Raw genomic sequence first — 16,217 nt, 5'->3', positions numbered from 1 at the left:
CGTAGCTGCAGGAGGCAGGGGAGACGGGGTCGCTGCGGAGGCCCTTTATGCAGTCTGTTCCCTCGCAAGTCTCCGGGTCGCGGCGCTTGCAAGGTGGCTGTGGCGCGGGCCCTGCCCGACCCACGGGGCCCCAGCAGGAGGCAACTGGTGCGGGATTGGAGCTCCTCCCCTTCCCTCCAGACTCCAGGTCTGCCGCTGGGCCCCGCCTCGACCCCACACAGCCACCCCCTGCCGTGGACCTCGAGGGCTCCCCCGGACTCACCTAGCGCCGAGTGGCAGACGTGCTGCTGGGGGTGCGCGGGGGCGCAGCTGCACGCCTCGCCCAGCCCCGGCGGCCGAAGCAGCGCCAGCAACCGCAGCAGCAGTGCCCAGCTCGGCGCGGTCCGGGGGCTCCGCGGCATGTCACGGCAGCGCCCTGACTCAGCCTCTGGGGACTGTCGGACCAAGCAGCTCCTCCAGGGCTTCTCCAGAACTCGTCGCGCCCCTCGCCCCTGGTTTTATGAGGTGGACCTAGGGCCAGTCCCGCCCCGATGGGCTCCGCCCTCCTTTGGCTGTAGGCCACCCGCGGCTGCGGGACCAGCGGCCCTCCTGGCCGGCGGGCTCGGTGGCAGGCTCTGCAAGATGAAGAGGGAAGCCAGGAGAGTCTCCTAGCCTCTATTTCCTTGCCTGTGCCTTCTGGAAGTAGAGGGAGGGGTGGGAAAGGGGATGGTGTAAGGACTGAAAGACAGGGCAACAAAGACAAATGCACCGGGACACAGAGACCAAACGACTGTAATTCAGGCAGAAAGGACAAGAGTGTAGAGAGGCACAAACAGAAAGAGACAGGCGGAGTCAGAGAGAGGCAGACGGAATTACAACAGGCAAAAGAGACAGTGACAGAGAAGGACGGATCTCTTGCTGAGCTGCACGCTGGGAATGAGACAAGCTACTCAGGGCTTCTTTCAGCTGCAGGAAGTGTTTTCAATGCCCTATTTATGAGGCTCCAAAGCAACAGCAAACAGTAATGGAATAGGACAGAGAAAGTTGGGGTGTGTGTGTGTCTTGGCTCTGTCGGCTGGGGGGTGGGGAGAGATGTCCGAGAAAGCAGCCAGTGCTTTAGAAACCCTTTCCCGTGCCCAGAGCTCAGACTCTGCAGATGTCTGAGGACAGTGCTCTTGCTGGGGGCTCAAAGCACGGGGTAGCCCATCACTTAGGGCAAACCTGGGTTCTCAAAGCTCTCTCCAGACCCTAGGCCACCCTGGTTCCTATCTCAGGCCCCTACTCAGCTGAGAGACTACATCTTGTTATAGAGGGTGGGGCAGCTTAGAAAACAAAGAAGCAAGGCACTTGAGGCCACGGACTGGAGTCCTGTCCACTGTTTGACAGAGGGCATAGTGCTCCAACCCTCCAAACAGAAAGAAACCCACGGGATTGTTGTCGTAGGATGTTTCCACACACTGTACCACCAGAAGGTCGCAGGCTGGGTACTGATTCTGTCACTAGGTAGCTTGGCAACCTTTGCCTCTCTGGGCCTCACTTCCTTCTCCGTAAAGTAGGATTGAACTACGTGATTTTGCCCCAGTCTCAACTGGCCTCAGCCAGGAATACTGAAATCCTCAGGTCAGGTACTCCCAGTATCTGGTCACACTCAGGATTCCCATGGGGATCTGACTTTTCGTCAGAGTCAACATTATTTCCTTTGAAAGACATGTTTTCATCTTGATGTGGTGGTGATGTTTGAAAAGAAGGAAACTGAAAGAGAGCTGAGGCCTGACCGAGAAGGATGAGACTTGGTGTCCAGGTTGGTTCTTCACGCAACACCCGACCAAGATAGAGTCTGATGTGTTATTGCCCGGGATCTCGAAAGCATCCCATCCAGTCTCTTCGCTTGGCAGATGTGAAGGCTGAGCCCCAGGGAGGTAAAGGGACTTGCAGAGAGACTGGGATGCAAGTCTCCTGACGTCTAGTCCAGCGCTCTTTCCCCTCCACCATGTTATTTCTTCCATCGCCATTTTGTAACAGCTTGAAATCCTGCCTTTGAAGGGTGGTTCTTCTTCTTTTAAGTTTTCATAGTTCCTCTGTTAAAATACGGCTACCTCAAGGTAATGTTTACTCTCTTAAGGATCTCTTTTGAGTGATAAACGTGTTGAATTCTTATGTCAGCTCTCTTCCAAACCCCAAGCTGGGCAGAAATGGGCCTTCGCATACTAAGTAAGCTGTGTTTGGTGCTGAGTTTGGGGTGTTGGTGAGCAAGGGAGTGTGAAAGAGGGGAGAAAAGCCAGGTTCATTGCAGGAAAGCAGGACACATGAAGGATGAAGCGATAAGTTTTAAAGATGTAGAGAGTACCAAGTCGGAGAGCAGGGTCCTTATGGTTCTGCTACTAATATGCTGTGACCTTAAGCAAGTCACTGTCACCCTATGGGCCTCAGTTTTTTAATTTGTGAGGCAAGTAGGTTGCACTAGTTCTTTAAAGAGCCCTTCCAAGGGTGTTCCCAAGAAAAATATTTGTAAGATTCCACACGTACACTCTGACCAATTCATTCCTTTCTCCTCTGCTTTCAGCTGACTCTGCCCACGTTCCCTGTGGTGGTGAAGATCGGCCATGCTCACTCGGGCATGGGCAAGGTAAGGCTGGGGCTGCTGTGCTCTGAGGTTGAGGCCAAGAAGGGCACTTTTCAGAGAGCCTGGTTGTGGACTGTTCTTCTGCCTCTGTTGCTGATGACTTCTTTTCAAGGAGAAGACCGTTTGGCCCCTCTGAAGCCATGAGTGTTACCCAAATGGTCCTCTTGCAGCAGGCAGAGTGCAGGCCACCTGACTGGTCCCTGTGTTCTTTGCAGCAAATGTGGCTCCTGAGCCCTGGGAAGGGAAGCTCAAGAGTAGGGGCTTCCGGGGCTTCCCTGGTGGCGCAGTGGTTGAGAGTCCGCCTGCGGATGCAGGGGACACGGGTTTGTGCCCCGGTCCGGGAGGATCCCACATGCCGCAGAGCGGCTGGGCCCGTGAGCCATGGCCGCTGAGCCTGAGCGTCCGGAGCCTGTGCTCCACAGCGGGAGAGACCACAACAGTGAGAGGCCCGCGTACAGGAAAAAAAAAAAAAAAGAGTAGGGACTTCCTAGGGAGATGTGGCTCTCAGGTCTGCATCTGGATGGAAACATCTTGATGGGTTTGGGGGCTCAGGGCTCTTGTGACTCTCGTGTGTGTGTGTGTGTGTGTCCTTTCTCCATTAGGTCAGAGTGGAAAACCACTACGATTTCCAGGACATTGCCAGCGTGGTGGCCCTCACCCAGACCTATGCCACAGCAGAGCCTTTCATTGACGCCAAGTATGACATCCGGGTCCAGAAGATAGGCAACAACTACAAGGCTTATATGTGAGTGGGGGTGGGGTCCCCACAGATGCTCTTCACTGTCTCCTCAGCTCTGGGGAGACTCTCAGCCCCCAGGTGGTAGCCACCTCTCAGTTTAGCCTCCTCTGGCCCACAAGGCAGAGAACAGAGAGCGGGCGCCATTCCAGTCAAGGGAGTCTTAGCCTGGCTTCCTTTCAAGGCAGAGGAGGGGTTCCTGAACTGAGATGAGAAATAAAATGAGTATTTATTTTCATTTTAGCCTCTAAGTGGAATCTGACATTCTCCTCAGTTATGAGAAGACTGGAGTATCAGCAGCAGCGCATGTGGTTTGTCACTAAATGGGCAGCACAGAGGTTTTTGTACACATACACTTGTCACAGATATCTCTGAACACCCGTTACTTTTATCACTATTTAAGAATCATGATAGTTAGACTTGCCACTGCATTCACAACTGTAACTACATTTGTTATTTACGAAGAAACATATTTTTTACTAATCTGAGATTTGTTTACTATTTTTGATAACTCTTTTGGTAAATTCTTTTAAATAATTGAGTTCCTTTGTTGTCCTGTGTAGTTTATTTTACATTCACACGTCTTACATATTTTATACATTGAAAGGAATCCATAGGCTTCACTAGGCGGCCAGAGCACAGAAAAAGTTAAGAAACTCCTGACGCAACGATATAGCCCTGCAAACACTACAGAACATTAAAAGTCTAGTGGTTATGAGAATAGATGACTTCTCCATGTAACTGTGTCCATTTGCCAGAATGGAAAGGTAAACGTTTCCTCCAGTACAATTTAGAAAAAGAAAAGATTTCAAGACTACCTGATCTTCCATAAAATACATAAGAATGCAAATGGCTTACGAGTCCAGTTTTGGAAATATTAACTTCACACTGTAAAAAACGTTAAGGTAGTGTTTTTCTTTACAAAGAGAGAACATTACAATATATGAATTTGATCTTTGCCACTCAGGACTTCAGCAGATGTCAGGGTTGAGCAGCTTCCCTCTCTCACCATCTATTTTCATTTTTCTTCCCTCATCTTTCCTTTTAGTGTGTACACTCCCCACCCCTGGAGTTAGTTAGGAGTCCCTTCCCTGCACTCCCTTCTTGTAACCCTTTGTACACCTCTAGTTGAGCGCTTTTCACACGTTGGGTATTTGTACCACGCTCCTCTGAGCTCTCTAGGCGGAACCGGAGTCATCTCTGTGGCCCTGCTTCCTTGTACAGTAGCAGGCATGCAGTAGCCCCCCAATAAGTATGCAGGGTAAAGCCCTTGTGAAGAACTGAAGCACAGAATCCTTTTCACCTTTATTCACCCGATTCCTACTTTATTTAAGTTTATAATTTTTTTTTTAGTAAATCTTTATTGGAGTATAATTGCTTCAGAGTACTGTTAGTTTCTGTTGTGCAACAAAGCAAATCAGTCATATGTGTGCACTTCCCCATATCCTCCTCTTCTTGCGTCTCCCACCCTCCCTATCCCACCCCTCTAGGTGGTCACAAAGCACCGAGCTGATCTCTCTGTGCTATGTGGCTGCTTCCCACTAGCTATCTATTTTACATTTGGTAGTGTAAATATGTCCATGCCACTCTCTCACTTCATCCCAGCTTACCCTTCCCCCTCCCCACATCCTCAAGTCCATTCTCTACGTCTGCATCTTTATTCCTGTCCTGCCCCTAGGTTCTTCAGAACCTTTTTTTTTTTTTAGTTTCCATATATATGTGTTAGCATACAGTATTTGCTTTTCTCTCTCTGACTTACTTCACTCTGTATGACAGACTGTAGGTCCATCCACCTCACTACAAATAACTCAATTTCGTTTCTTTTTATGACTAATATTCCATTATGTACATGTGCCACATCTTCTTTATCCATTCATCTGTCCATGGACATTTAGGTTGCTTCCATGTCCTGGCTATTGTAAGTAGAGCTGCCATGAACATTGTGGTACATGACTCTTTCTGAATTATGGTTTTCTCAGGGTATATGCCCAGTAGTGGGATTGCTGGGTCATATGGTAGTTCTGTTTTTAGTTTTTTAAAGAACCTCCATACTATTCTGTATAGTGGCTGTATCAATTTACATTCCCACCAACAGTGCAAGAGGGTTCCCTTTTCTTCACACCCTCTCCAGCATTTATTGTTTGTAGATTTTTTGATGATGACCATTTACTTACTTTTTTATTTGCAAGGGACTGTCAGTTATTTGGGAGACTGTTTAGGCCCTCTCAGTTCCTCTTCCCCAAACTTTTGGCCATTCTCTTGCTCTCAGAAGAAGGAACTGACTTGGCAATAGTCAGGATAAGGTTTGAGATTCTTCCCTCCTCCCCCAGCCCTCACCCTAGAGACCTAGAGGCAGCCACGGTCGGTGGAAAGAATGCGCAACTCCTGCTCCACTGTCAGTAGGCAGTAATGTGGGTCCCTCTGTGGAGGTCGGATGACCTGTGAGTCTCCCTAAATGGCTTCTCAGTTTCCCTTCTGCTCCCACGTGCCCCAGGTAGCCTGCATGGATCTGTGCCCTGCATCCCGTTGTTAGAGAAAGGTGTAAAGTATAAGGGACATTATTATTACTCAAAGTTTCTGAGACCCTATTATGTACCGTGGCCTTGTGCTGGGGGCATGGAAGTGAGGGACTCTCTGCCCCTGTCCTTGAGGAGTCCAGCCTCACCACAGGAACACACTTGTGAACCACCAGTGTTAGGAAGACAACATTATTTTTACTATGATCTGTCTTTGTGTTTCTATTCATATTTTGCAAGCCACTCAGCTGTCAGTTGTTTGCCTTTTCTGAACTAGGTAGTGAGGTGTAGGGAAAAGCGCAGCACAATGAAGGAACGAAGAGTCCTGAGTTTTTATCTTGTATCTACTTTGAGTAAATATACAATGCTGGACATGTCATCTAACCTTTCTGCGTCTTCCTCTCCTTGTCTGTAAAGTGGGGGCAGGAATCGCAGCCTATTCACAACAGGGCGGTTGCAGTGAGGCTCTGGCGAGGGATTGGGAAGGAAGAACCTTGGAAGGTAGTCAGTACTGTCCAAATGTGAGGAGCTGTTACTGCCACATCGGTCGGCTCATTGGGCTGGCTCAGGGCTCTGAAGTACCAGCCGTGTGTCTCGGTTTCTCAGTGTCTGAAATCAGATCTCTGCGAGAATACTCCTGAGAACTGCTGAGCAGAGAAGCACATCATCCTGTCTTCAGTCATAGTGAGTGATAAGGACAGCAGTTGAAGGGCTCTGTCAGTAGTTGAGCAGGGCTCTTCTGTCCCCTAGGCCATCCCCTTCCTCTTGACTGTGTCTGAATGAAGACTAATAATTTAAAAGCCATATTTTTGGTATTTTACAGTTTATTTAAAACTGTATCAGTTGGTCCTCATGACAACCCTGTGTTTACAAAGGGATAAGGGAGGCACAGAGAGGTGAAGTGATTCACCCAAGGTCATTGAGCCAGTCAAGAGCAAATCCAGAACCAGAAACCAGGTCACCTGCCTCCTATTTAGTCCAAGACTAGTTGACTCTAACACATGCTCTTAGAGGGAGGGTGCAGAGGGCACGGAAGAGAAGGGGTTGGGGACCTGACTCCATCAGCTGCATGTGATGGATGAGGCAGGTTAAGCCTGAAGAGGTTAACTGACTTGTCCAGAGTCATGTTGCTGATACTGTAGGCCCTCAAAATTAACTACTGAATTAATAAGTGAGCTAGTAAGGAAGCCATGGGGAGATATTCACGGGAACCCTGAGGGTATTTCCAGCATCAATAGAATTCAGTTTGTATATACCAACTCAGCCTAGGTACCAAGTGGGTAGGCTGCTGGGAATACAAGACAAAGTATATACCCTCAAGTGATTAATAGACTTGTGGACAGAAGACTTAACTCAAATAACTACAGTAAAAAGTAGACGCGGGATTTTAAGTGAGGTGTAGGCAAAGTCCTCTAGGTGTTCTAAAGAGAGCAAGTGCTCATCTGGTTGAAAGGATCAGGGAAGGCTCCGTGGAGCCAGAGCAGTCTGGGTGCGACTCTTGTAGAAAGGAGGAGAGCATTGCAGGTTGGGGTTGGCGGAGGCAGCCAGGCTCTAGGCTCAGCAGACAGGCCCCCGGCTATTTGCGGGAAAAGCAGGTGGGGAAAGTGGTGGAGAGCCCTCCTCTTGCTGGCCCAGCTCACTGTCTGTCCTGTCCTGGCGGGACCTTGTTGTAGGAGGACGTCAATCTCAGGGAACTGGAAGACAAACACTGGCTCTGCAATGCTGGAGCAGATCGCCATGTCAGACAGGTAAGTAAGGGGAGGCGTCCGTAGATGAGGAGGTGTAAGAAATGAGCCCTGCCCAAAGGGAGCCTCTGATCAGGCCAGACAGATGGAACACAAAGGCCCAAGCACCCAGTTAACAAGATCAGGCAGGAATGGGTTATGTGCTGAATTGTGGAGATAAAGACTGGACATGCCATAGAAGGTCCAGGAAGGGAGGAGTTACTGTGGGCTGGCATGGCCAAGAAAGGCCACCTGGAGTAGGTGAGACCTGCCCTGAGCTTGGGAAGGCAGGTAGGATCTGGAAAGCAAAGCAGGAGGGCCCTGTAGACAAGGCAGTGTATTTGATGGGGGTGGAGGGCGGGAGGGATGGGGCGGGGGCTGGGAGAGGTAGAGACAGCAAGGAGAGCATGGGACTAATGCCCCAGCCTCGGGACACCTTCCCCTCCCCTCCAGGTACAAGCTGTGGGTGGACACCTGCTCTGAGATGTTTGGTGGCCTGGACATCTGTGCTGTCAAAGCTGTGCATGGCAAAGATGGGAAAGACTATATTTTTGAGGTGAGTCTGGCCCACACAGTATCTCAGTAAGAGACACCCCCCTAGGCTGGAGGCCAGGCTTTCGGCTTGAGACCTACATGGGCAGCACGGACTGCATTTATGTTAGAGTCTCCTGAGCCCTGGGAAGGTTTCCAGATGACACAGCCAGGGGGTATGCATAGCAAAAACACACCTGCCAGTGGGAGATCTTATTTCTAACCAGCTAGGCTGACCCACACCATTGGTAAGAGATGCCAGACTTGGGTTCCTGGGTCCTAGCCTGCCACTCCTCCGGGAAGACTTTAGTGGTTTTGCCATTCTTGGTCTCAGGAAGCTGGTCTTGGGAATCATTTGGTCCAGTCTGCTCATTTTGCCAGTGAGACAGCTGAGGCCTAATGCCATGAACATGTGCCCAAGGCTACATAGTGAATCGGTGTCTCAGCCTGGACTAGAACTCAGGTCTCCTGGGTGCAGGAGATTCTTCTTAGCCCTTCTCTGAGCCTTGAGACACTTGACTCAGCCTGAGCCTCCGGCACAATTTTGCTGACTCTTTTCCTGTATTAAAGGGAGAGTCAGTGGCCATATGGTCTTTCACACACATTCCCATCCAGTCTTCCCAGGAGCAGGAGAGGCTCCTTGCCAAGAATTGGTGGTATTTGCAGAGGATTCATGTCAGGAGCCCACAGTGGGCTTGGCATCTACTCCATGGTCTGCTTGGCATGTAACTTATGGATGGTCATACCTTCCGCCTCTCGGTGGGCCTCAGTTTTCTTATCCATGAATGAGAGAGTTGGACTATAGAGTCTATGGTCCTGGGCAAGCAGACACTCCCTCAAGGAGGAGAGTATTGATCTGGACCTTGAGGTACAGGAAAAATTGGATTGGTGGTGAGGAGAGAAGGCATCCTCTCTCCTTGCTCTCTCTTTCTCACCACCACCTTCAGCCACCAGACTGAAGTCTCACTGAGCCCTGGCATGGGTGAAGTCTGGGGGAGGCCCAAGGCAAAGGCTTGCAGGAGAAGGGGATAAAGGCCAATATATGCAAAGGAACATGTTTCTAGCCGAAGACAAAAGCACCAACTTCACCCCAACCTCTCTCTGCTGGCTTAAGTCCTGCTCATTCTGAAAGACTGTACCAGGCCTTGGATGTTTCCAGGCCCTTTCCTAATCTGGGCCACTTCCTCCACCAGGTCATGGACTGTAGTATGCCGCTGATTGGGGAACACCAAGTGGAGGACAGACAGCTCATCACCGAACTGGTCATCAGCAAGATGAACCAGCTGCTGTCCAGGACCCCTATCCTGTCTCCTCAGAGACCCTTAACCACTCAGCAGCCACAGGTAAGCAGGGAAGAGACAGAGGAGAGCCAAGAACCATTGCCAAGCCCACTGCTCTGGACTGGTGGCTCTAGGATGGAGCAGAGGTCAGATACCTAGAGGCCTACATGGGCTCTGTGTAGTCTTTTCCTTCTCCCTCTCTTTCCCTTCCCTCCCCTTTGGACACCTGATTATCTTCTACCACCCCTTATAGAAACCTTCTCATTAGCAAGCTGCAGGATCAGCTTTAGAACTTTCCAGAGATGGAGTACTGGCTCCCTTCCCTCTGAACTTGAAGACTCCAGGGAACCAGAACCTGTTTCCCCTGGGACTTTTAAACTGGGAGGTATCTGAGGAAGGGCTCAATCAGATCTCTCATTAGCTGTTCACTGCCTGAGAGGTCTGCCGCATTTGTAAAGAAGGGTGATTCTGAGAAATCTCTTGGTCCGGAGAGAGGGGAGAGTCAGGTCCCTCATTCTGAGCGAGAGTGACAAGATAAAACTCATATTCGAGTTCTGCTTTCCTTCCTGAGGGAGACGAGGCAGCTTTCTCCAGTTGACTGTGGTGTATGACTCTGGGCCATCACATTCACAGTGACAGTATTCCAGCTGCAGGTCTAGTGGGAAATCCACACTGAGGTTTTTGTGAAACCTCAGGCCCCGTGGCACTAGAGTGGGCTAAAGACAGTCATCTAGGAGGTAGCTCATTTTTCAAAAGTATCGCCAAACTCTTCTCTCCACCATATAATAGAGTAGTAAGAACTTGGGACAATGAATCCAAGAACTGAGTCCTAGACTAGCTCTTCCCCTAAACAGCTCTGTGACTCTGGGGGGAAGTTACTACCCTTTCCAGGGCTCAGGTTTTATCCCTTATAATGAAAATCTCTCAGCAATCTTGCTTTCGAGATCGTACTTCAGTTAGGGAGGTGGAATAGAATAGTGATTCAGAATGTGGGCTTTGAAGCAGGAACTATGCAGATTTGAATCCTGGACCCTCCATTTACTGGCTTTGTGACCTTGCACGAGGACCGTATCCGTGGCTCAGGAGAGATCTAAACAACAGCCCTTATTTTCTAGGGTTGTTACAAGGATCGGATGAAGTGAAGAACCTAACACATGGCACAGCACATGGTAAATGCTCAGTAAAGGCTACCTGTGTTGTTACGTAAGCAGCCTCTGGGTGTGGGTTCCCTACAGCCTTAGGCTTTGAGATCATCACTCCCTTTTCTAAAGATCAGTGCTGGGATTATACTGCAATCAGGAGCCAAGTAATTGGATTCTTGAAATCTTTCAGTAAGAAAGAAGAAAAGGAGGGGGAGAGGGCCAAGATAAAATAGTCTGGATTATTTAGTATAGAAGCAAATTAGCCCACATTTATCGTCTCATCATTTGAACATCACAGAATCATAGCACAGAAACATAGAAACATCTGTGCTGTCTTTGGGTATCCAAGTTGAGAGTGGCCACATGTGGTGGGATGTTACCATAGATTAGCTCTTGTGTTTGTTTCACACCTTCTATAGGTGGCTCACGCTCTGGGGGCCTCTGACCAAGTGCAAGAATCTGTTCCTGTGCTTCAGGAATGTAGTCACTGGATAATTAGGTAGGGTAATTAGGAGAACACACTTTAGTTGCTTGTTAGAGATACAAGCCCATTATTTGAATATTGTACTTAACTAGAGGTGATAAAAAGATTTTCCCGGTTAAAATAATATGAGGCCCGCAGTAGATTTTATGATTTTGTAAATCTGATGGAATCAAGGTGTTTGAGTCCTAGTCTTGCCTTTCAGTCCACACTGTCTCAGTGATGGGATTGGCAGATTGATGTTCTTTCCTGCTCCAGAGGAAAACTGACAAGAGCCCCCTTCCCCCCTTACCCACTGAGAAATACAGAGAATATCTGGTAGCTGCTTAAAGAATTTATGACAGAGTAAGAGAGCCTGATGCTGCCCAGGCAAGATAAACAAAACTGGGCTGCTCTGGGATTCTGTGAAGGTTGCATAAGTACTTTTATAAATGTGTGCAACGCTGTCTTGGCCTCCTAAAGGGAAATCATCCTGACTTGAATGAAGGCTATGCTGAGTCAGGAGACCTGAGTTCAGCCTGTCCTTGCCACTGACTCACCAGGTTAGCTTGGTAGATTTCTTTCTATTTCTCTGCCCCAGCATCTTTGCGTGTATAATGAAGGGTTGAACCAAAAAAAAAAAAAAATCGCTAAAATCTCTTCTAACAATAAAATTTAGATTATATGAAAATGATAAAAGTTCAATAACAAAGAAAGAATTTACCAAAAAAAGTGTTTTCACCCAATGAAAGCATTGATTCTTCTTTCATATAAGTCCCTTACTTTGTAAACATTACATATTTCAGCTTAAATATTTTAAAGAGAAATATGTCAGAGTCAAGGCAGGAAACCTGGTAGGGAATGAGCTTCCCTAAATATAGACATACCTGCAAAACTTCCTTGTAGCGAAGCCAGTCTGGCTTCAGGGTAAGTTCTTCTCTGCTGAGCCTTACATTTGAAGTTACAACAGAAACTGTAAAACTGTGGAAAGCACACCACTCTGGGAGTCAAGACACTCAGGAGCTAGTCTCACTCTGCCGTGACATTACATGACCATGGGTAAGTCAGTTCCCATCTCTAGACCTGTTTCCTCACCTATAAAATGGAATTGGATTAGATGATCTTTAGATCCCTTTCAATTCTAAGGTCACATGAAACCTGTAGTCAGTCCAGCTGCAAAGCCTAAAGGCCCTTAAGTCTTCCACAAGACTACCCTCACTCCTGACAGCAGCAGGAAGTTCAGATACTTCCCCAAACCACCCTCGGGTTCAATAATTCTCTGGAAGGACTCACAGAACTTCCTGAAAGCTATTATACTCACAGGTGTGTTATTGGAAAGGATACAGGTCAAATATAAGTGAAAGAAGGATGCATAAGGCAGAGTCTTTTGTCCTTAGGATGCATTATCCTTTGGCATCCGTATGTGATAAGGCACATGGAGTGTTGCCGGCCAGGGAAGCTCACCTGAATTTCAGTGTTCAGAGTTTTTGTTGGGGTTTCATTTTGTAGGCTTCCTTGCTTGATTGATCACCTCCTTGAACTCAGTCTCCAACTTTCCCCTCCCTGGAGGTCAGTCTAATAGCAAGGGGCCTGAGGGGTCCACCATGAGTCACTTCATTATCATGCACCATCAGGTGGGCTGAGGGCCCCCCATCTTGAATAACAGAGACACTCCTGTCACTCAGGAAATTCCAAGAGTTTAGAGGCTACTTTCCAAGGGGGGAGGGGGGTGTGAGTAAAGGCCAGATCTGTCTTTGGGCAAGGCCAAATTCTTTACTACATACATAATTTAATTAATTTAGCAAATGTCTCTCAAATACTTTCGAGCCTTATTTGTCTGTGTTTTCACTGACTAGCACAGGCCTACCCCAAAGTATGTGCTTAAAATTAGTTAATAGACTTAGGGCCACAGTGATAAATGCAGTGCCCTCATACCATCCTAGCTCGCTGTGCCCTCACCATGCTGGTAAGGGCCTTTGCATTAGCTGTGTCTTCTCTCTGAAGTGCTCTTCCCGTATTTTTGCATGGCTGGCTCTTTCATGATTGTATAACATATTTCCTAAACGCTCCAATCCAAAGTTGCCACCTAGTCACTGGCTACCACCCCTCCCTTTTTAAATTTTCTGCACATCACTTGCTATCAGCTATGATCATTCTCATCTGTGTCTCTTTGTCTCTTCCACTAGAATGTCGGCGCCTCAAGGGTAGGGCTTGTTCACTGCTGTGTCCCTCAGGTCTGGCAGAGTAGCCAGCCCCTGGCAGCCACTGGATGTACCCTGGGTACACTAAGGAGGGGTGGGGGCATGGTCTGCCCAGGTACAGTCTATCGTGGGTAGAAAAGTCGAACAACAATAACAAAACCAGTCTGTCTCCTTTTTATTATCACCACGTGACAGCAGTTCTATATAAACAACAGTGATGAACCACTCCCACCTACCCCTTCCTTGATCTGCCATTGCAATATGTATTTGTTGGACGAGTTCCCTAACAGCCCTAGCAGCATATTGGAGTTGGTGTTGGGATTCTATGAACAATTTTAGTAGAGTGCAAATGGAAGAGATGTAAACCAAAGCCTGTTACCTCGGTCCCCGCCGGGACTTTGAATGGCGAGCTGAGCCCTCAGGTGCTGCCACTAACTCACGTTTCACTCCTCAGGGTCAGGCCCCTCTTGCTGGCCTCTTTCTTCTGTAGCTCAGGCTGCGAGAGCTTCTGGCCTGAGTCCCAAGCCCTAGATGCTACTTCTTGCCCAGTATTCTAGGTCAAGACCAGGACAGACTTATGACTAGCCATTTGTCTACCTTTCTCTCTTTCTCCTTCTCTCTCCTTGCCTACAGCTCCCCTATTAAAGCTTTCATTTCTTTGACTCTGAAAGAGAGCCTAAAGGAGGTTAGGGACAAGGGAGGTGAGCAGAGGGCCTCCCTTATCTTGTTGTCAGCCAACTGCCTAGACCAAAGTGGGTTAATTATAGGAAACAGAGAGCAAAGTTATAGGGCTGGGCCCAGGCCACCTGCTGTGCCCAGTTCTGAGGGTGTAAGAGGCGCTAAGTCTCTGAGAGCAGGGAGTGGGTGAGTGGCAAAGCCTTCTCTGGCTGATGACAGCTTGGTCTCAGCCTGGCTGGCCTGCCGGCTTTAGGGCTGCCCTGAGAGTTGGCCATGGCAAAGGACCCTCTACTCTGGAGTGCCTTAGGGATACTGTTCTCAGGGTGGCAGTGACACCTGGTGGCCAGTGGTGGCCAAAGCCTCTAGGCTATTTACCTACAGAACCTCCTCCCTGTAGGCCTGCTCTCCCCTCTCTGTCACACTCACCGATCCTGGGGTCTGCCGTCTGGAATCTGAGCTGGGCCTTACATCCTGGGGCTCTGGAGAGGTGCTACTCCTGAGACTCGGGGGAACCAGGGAGAGAACTGCAGGTGGACAGAGCTTTCAGGTCGTGCCTGCAGAGGTGGTGTCCTAGGGCTCTTCTTCATGCGGCTAGTCTGTTTTCATTTCCTATTACATGGCTCCCTTTTTATTTTCCTGTAAAATCTTCCAGAGCCAAAGGGCTGAATTGCTAATGAAGGGATTTCGGACACCATGGGCTTTCTACTTGGCTATGGGTTAGACCCATGAGGAGTGATTCTAAGAGTTCAGCCTTTGGAAACATTAATACACATAATGTGTCCAGGAGGAAGATGAGGCTCCTCCCCAATCTTGAGCTGATCAGAGCACACCTCCAGTGTTGCTTCCAGTCTGAGGGTCACAGCATAACAAGGACGAACTCTAACTGGACGGTGCTCAGAGGAGGGAGACCTAGAGGTTGGGGCATTGGGCAGATCTGTTCTATGAGTAAAAGTTAAAGGGGCTGTCGTGAAGCAGCAGTAGTCTCAAGGAGCCCATGACTCAGTATCTTCAGCTCTCCAACAGCTGTCATGGGTCAGAACTGGTGCCAAAGGCAAACCTACTGGAAGATGTGAGTAAAGTCTCTGATGCTAAGAGAGGAAATGGCTGCTCGGGAAAGCGGTATGTGGCTGCCACGTCACTGCTGATGTCCAAGCCACTTGTCAGGCACATTGTGAAAGGCTGGGCTGGGGGCTAGGGCTGTTGGAACAGGCAACTTTTAAAAATCTCCTTCCAGATCTAAGATGCTGTGATCCAGGCCGTGTGCTAGCCACCGACCTGGGAAAGGCAGTGATGAGTGTTCCGAATTGAAGGACTGAGGCCCGATAACCTCTGGCCTCTGCCGGGGCATTATGCAAGTCCTTTTTCACTGGCTCTCTGGTCTAAAGAGATACTCAAAAACCTTTCCAGCCAGGTCTTTCAAGCTACAAAGGGCTCATAAAGATGAAGTCTCTTGAGTACAAGGAGACCAAGATTGAGGAGGGGTTTCATTGGAGTCTAAAGGGCCATGCAGTTAAGGAGGAAACACAACTCAGATCCCAAACACGGGACTAAGAGGGCTTCATTCAGTTTAGAAGAAGTAAATTTCAAGGAAAGGCCTTCCTGCTTCCCACAGCTGGACTGCTTTAGGGAATTTGTTCCCCTGTGAGGATAAGCTGAAAATGTGAGATTTGAGGCAGGTTCAGATAAAGTCACTAGTGACCAGGTCCCTTAACAGACTATTCAGGGAAACTGACTATTTTGGGGCTGTCTTAACTTTTAAGAGACATCTTTAATCACTTGTAGCTGACATTCTGACCTCGGGTGACCTGGCCCTCTGGGTCCCCATAGGTCTCATGGACCACGCCACAGGACATTTCTTGTGTCGTTAGGAAATCACTGATTATGGGAGGGCTCCAATCTGATGAGCTCTGCCCTTGGAGCAGCAATTCCCCTCACAAAAGGAGGAGGAGCTCATCCTTGGGTGCCTTTTATACCCTTTCAGAAGAAGGCAGTTGGGCACTGGGGACTGCAGGAGTGATCCCAGAAAGGTCCCAAGGTGCCTGAAAACACGCTGTCCCCTTTGCTCTGGCTGAACCTACAGCCTCCCGACCACATTCCTTCCCGCTGCCTCATTCCCCCTGGGGTCCTGGACCGGGGGAGTGGGGCCTGGGGAGCTGATCAGAATAGCTCTGTGGCGTGTCCGGCGAGGCGCTTGGCCTGGCCTCTTTCCTGGGGCCAGACCCTGAGACCCTTTCTCAATTTCCTGTCTCAGATATGCTGAGCAAGCACAGGCTTTCCTCCATGGTGGGGCAGCTGGACTCAGGCCAGCAGCTCTCAAGAGTTGAGTCAATGTCTTTCCTTCCTCAGC

General features: G+C 49.1%; 2 protein-coding genes across 3 annotated transcripts in view; one reads left to right on the top strand and one right to left on the bottom strand.

The window, feature by feature from the left end:
• TIMP4 (TIMP metallopeptidase inhibitor 4) overlaps nt 1-935 on the bottom strand; it is a 10,933-nt gene extending 9,998 nt beyond the window's left edge. The window contains exon 1 of the mRNA XM_024740192.1: nt 263-935. Coding sequence (XP_024595960.1) covers nt 263-401 — 139 coding nt within the window. The 5' untranslated portion in view covers nt 402-935. The remainder of the gene's footprint in view (nt 1-262) is intronic.
• SYN2 (synapsin II) overlaps nt 1-16,217 on the top strand; it is a 144,826-nt gene that overhangs the window by 115,253 nt on the left and 13,356 nt on the right. For both annotated transcript variants that reach the window (XM_024740191.1, XM_024740190.1), the window contains exons 6-10: nt 2,543-2,605; nt 3,205-3,347; nt 7,528-7,602; nt 8,032-8,134; nt 9,303-9,452. In XM_024740191.1, the coding sequence (XP_024595959.1) occupies nt 2,543-2,605; nt 3,205-3,347; nt 7,528-7,602; nt 8,032-8,134; nt 9,303-9,452 (534 nt within the window). The remainder of the gene's footprint in view (nt 1-2,542; nt 2,606-3,204; nt 3,348-7,527; nt 7,603-8,031; nt 8,135-9,302; nt 9,453-16,217) is intronic.

Source organism: Neophocaena asiaeorientalis, unplaced genomic scaffold, assembly GCF_003031525.2.
Source record: "Neophocaena asiaeorientalis asiaeorientalis breed wild unplaced genomic scaffold, Neophocaena_asiaeorientalis_V1.1 scaffold75, whole genome shotgun sequence".
NCBI lineage: Eukaryota > Metazoa > Chordata > Mammalia > Artiodactyla > Phocoenidae > Neophocaena > Neophocaena asiaeorientalis.
The sequence above is the reverse complement of the archived record's forward strand: the minus strand, read 5'-3'. Positions and strand labels throughout refer to the sequence as shown.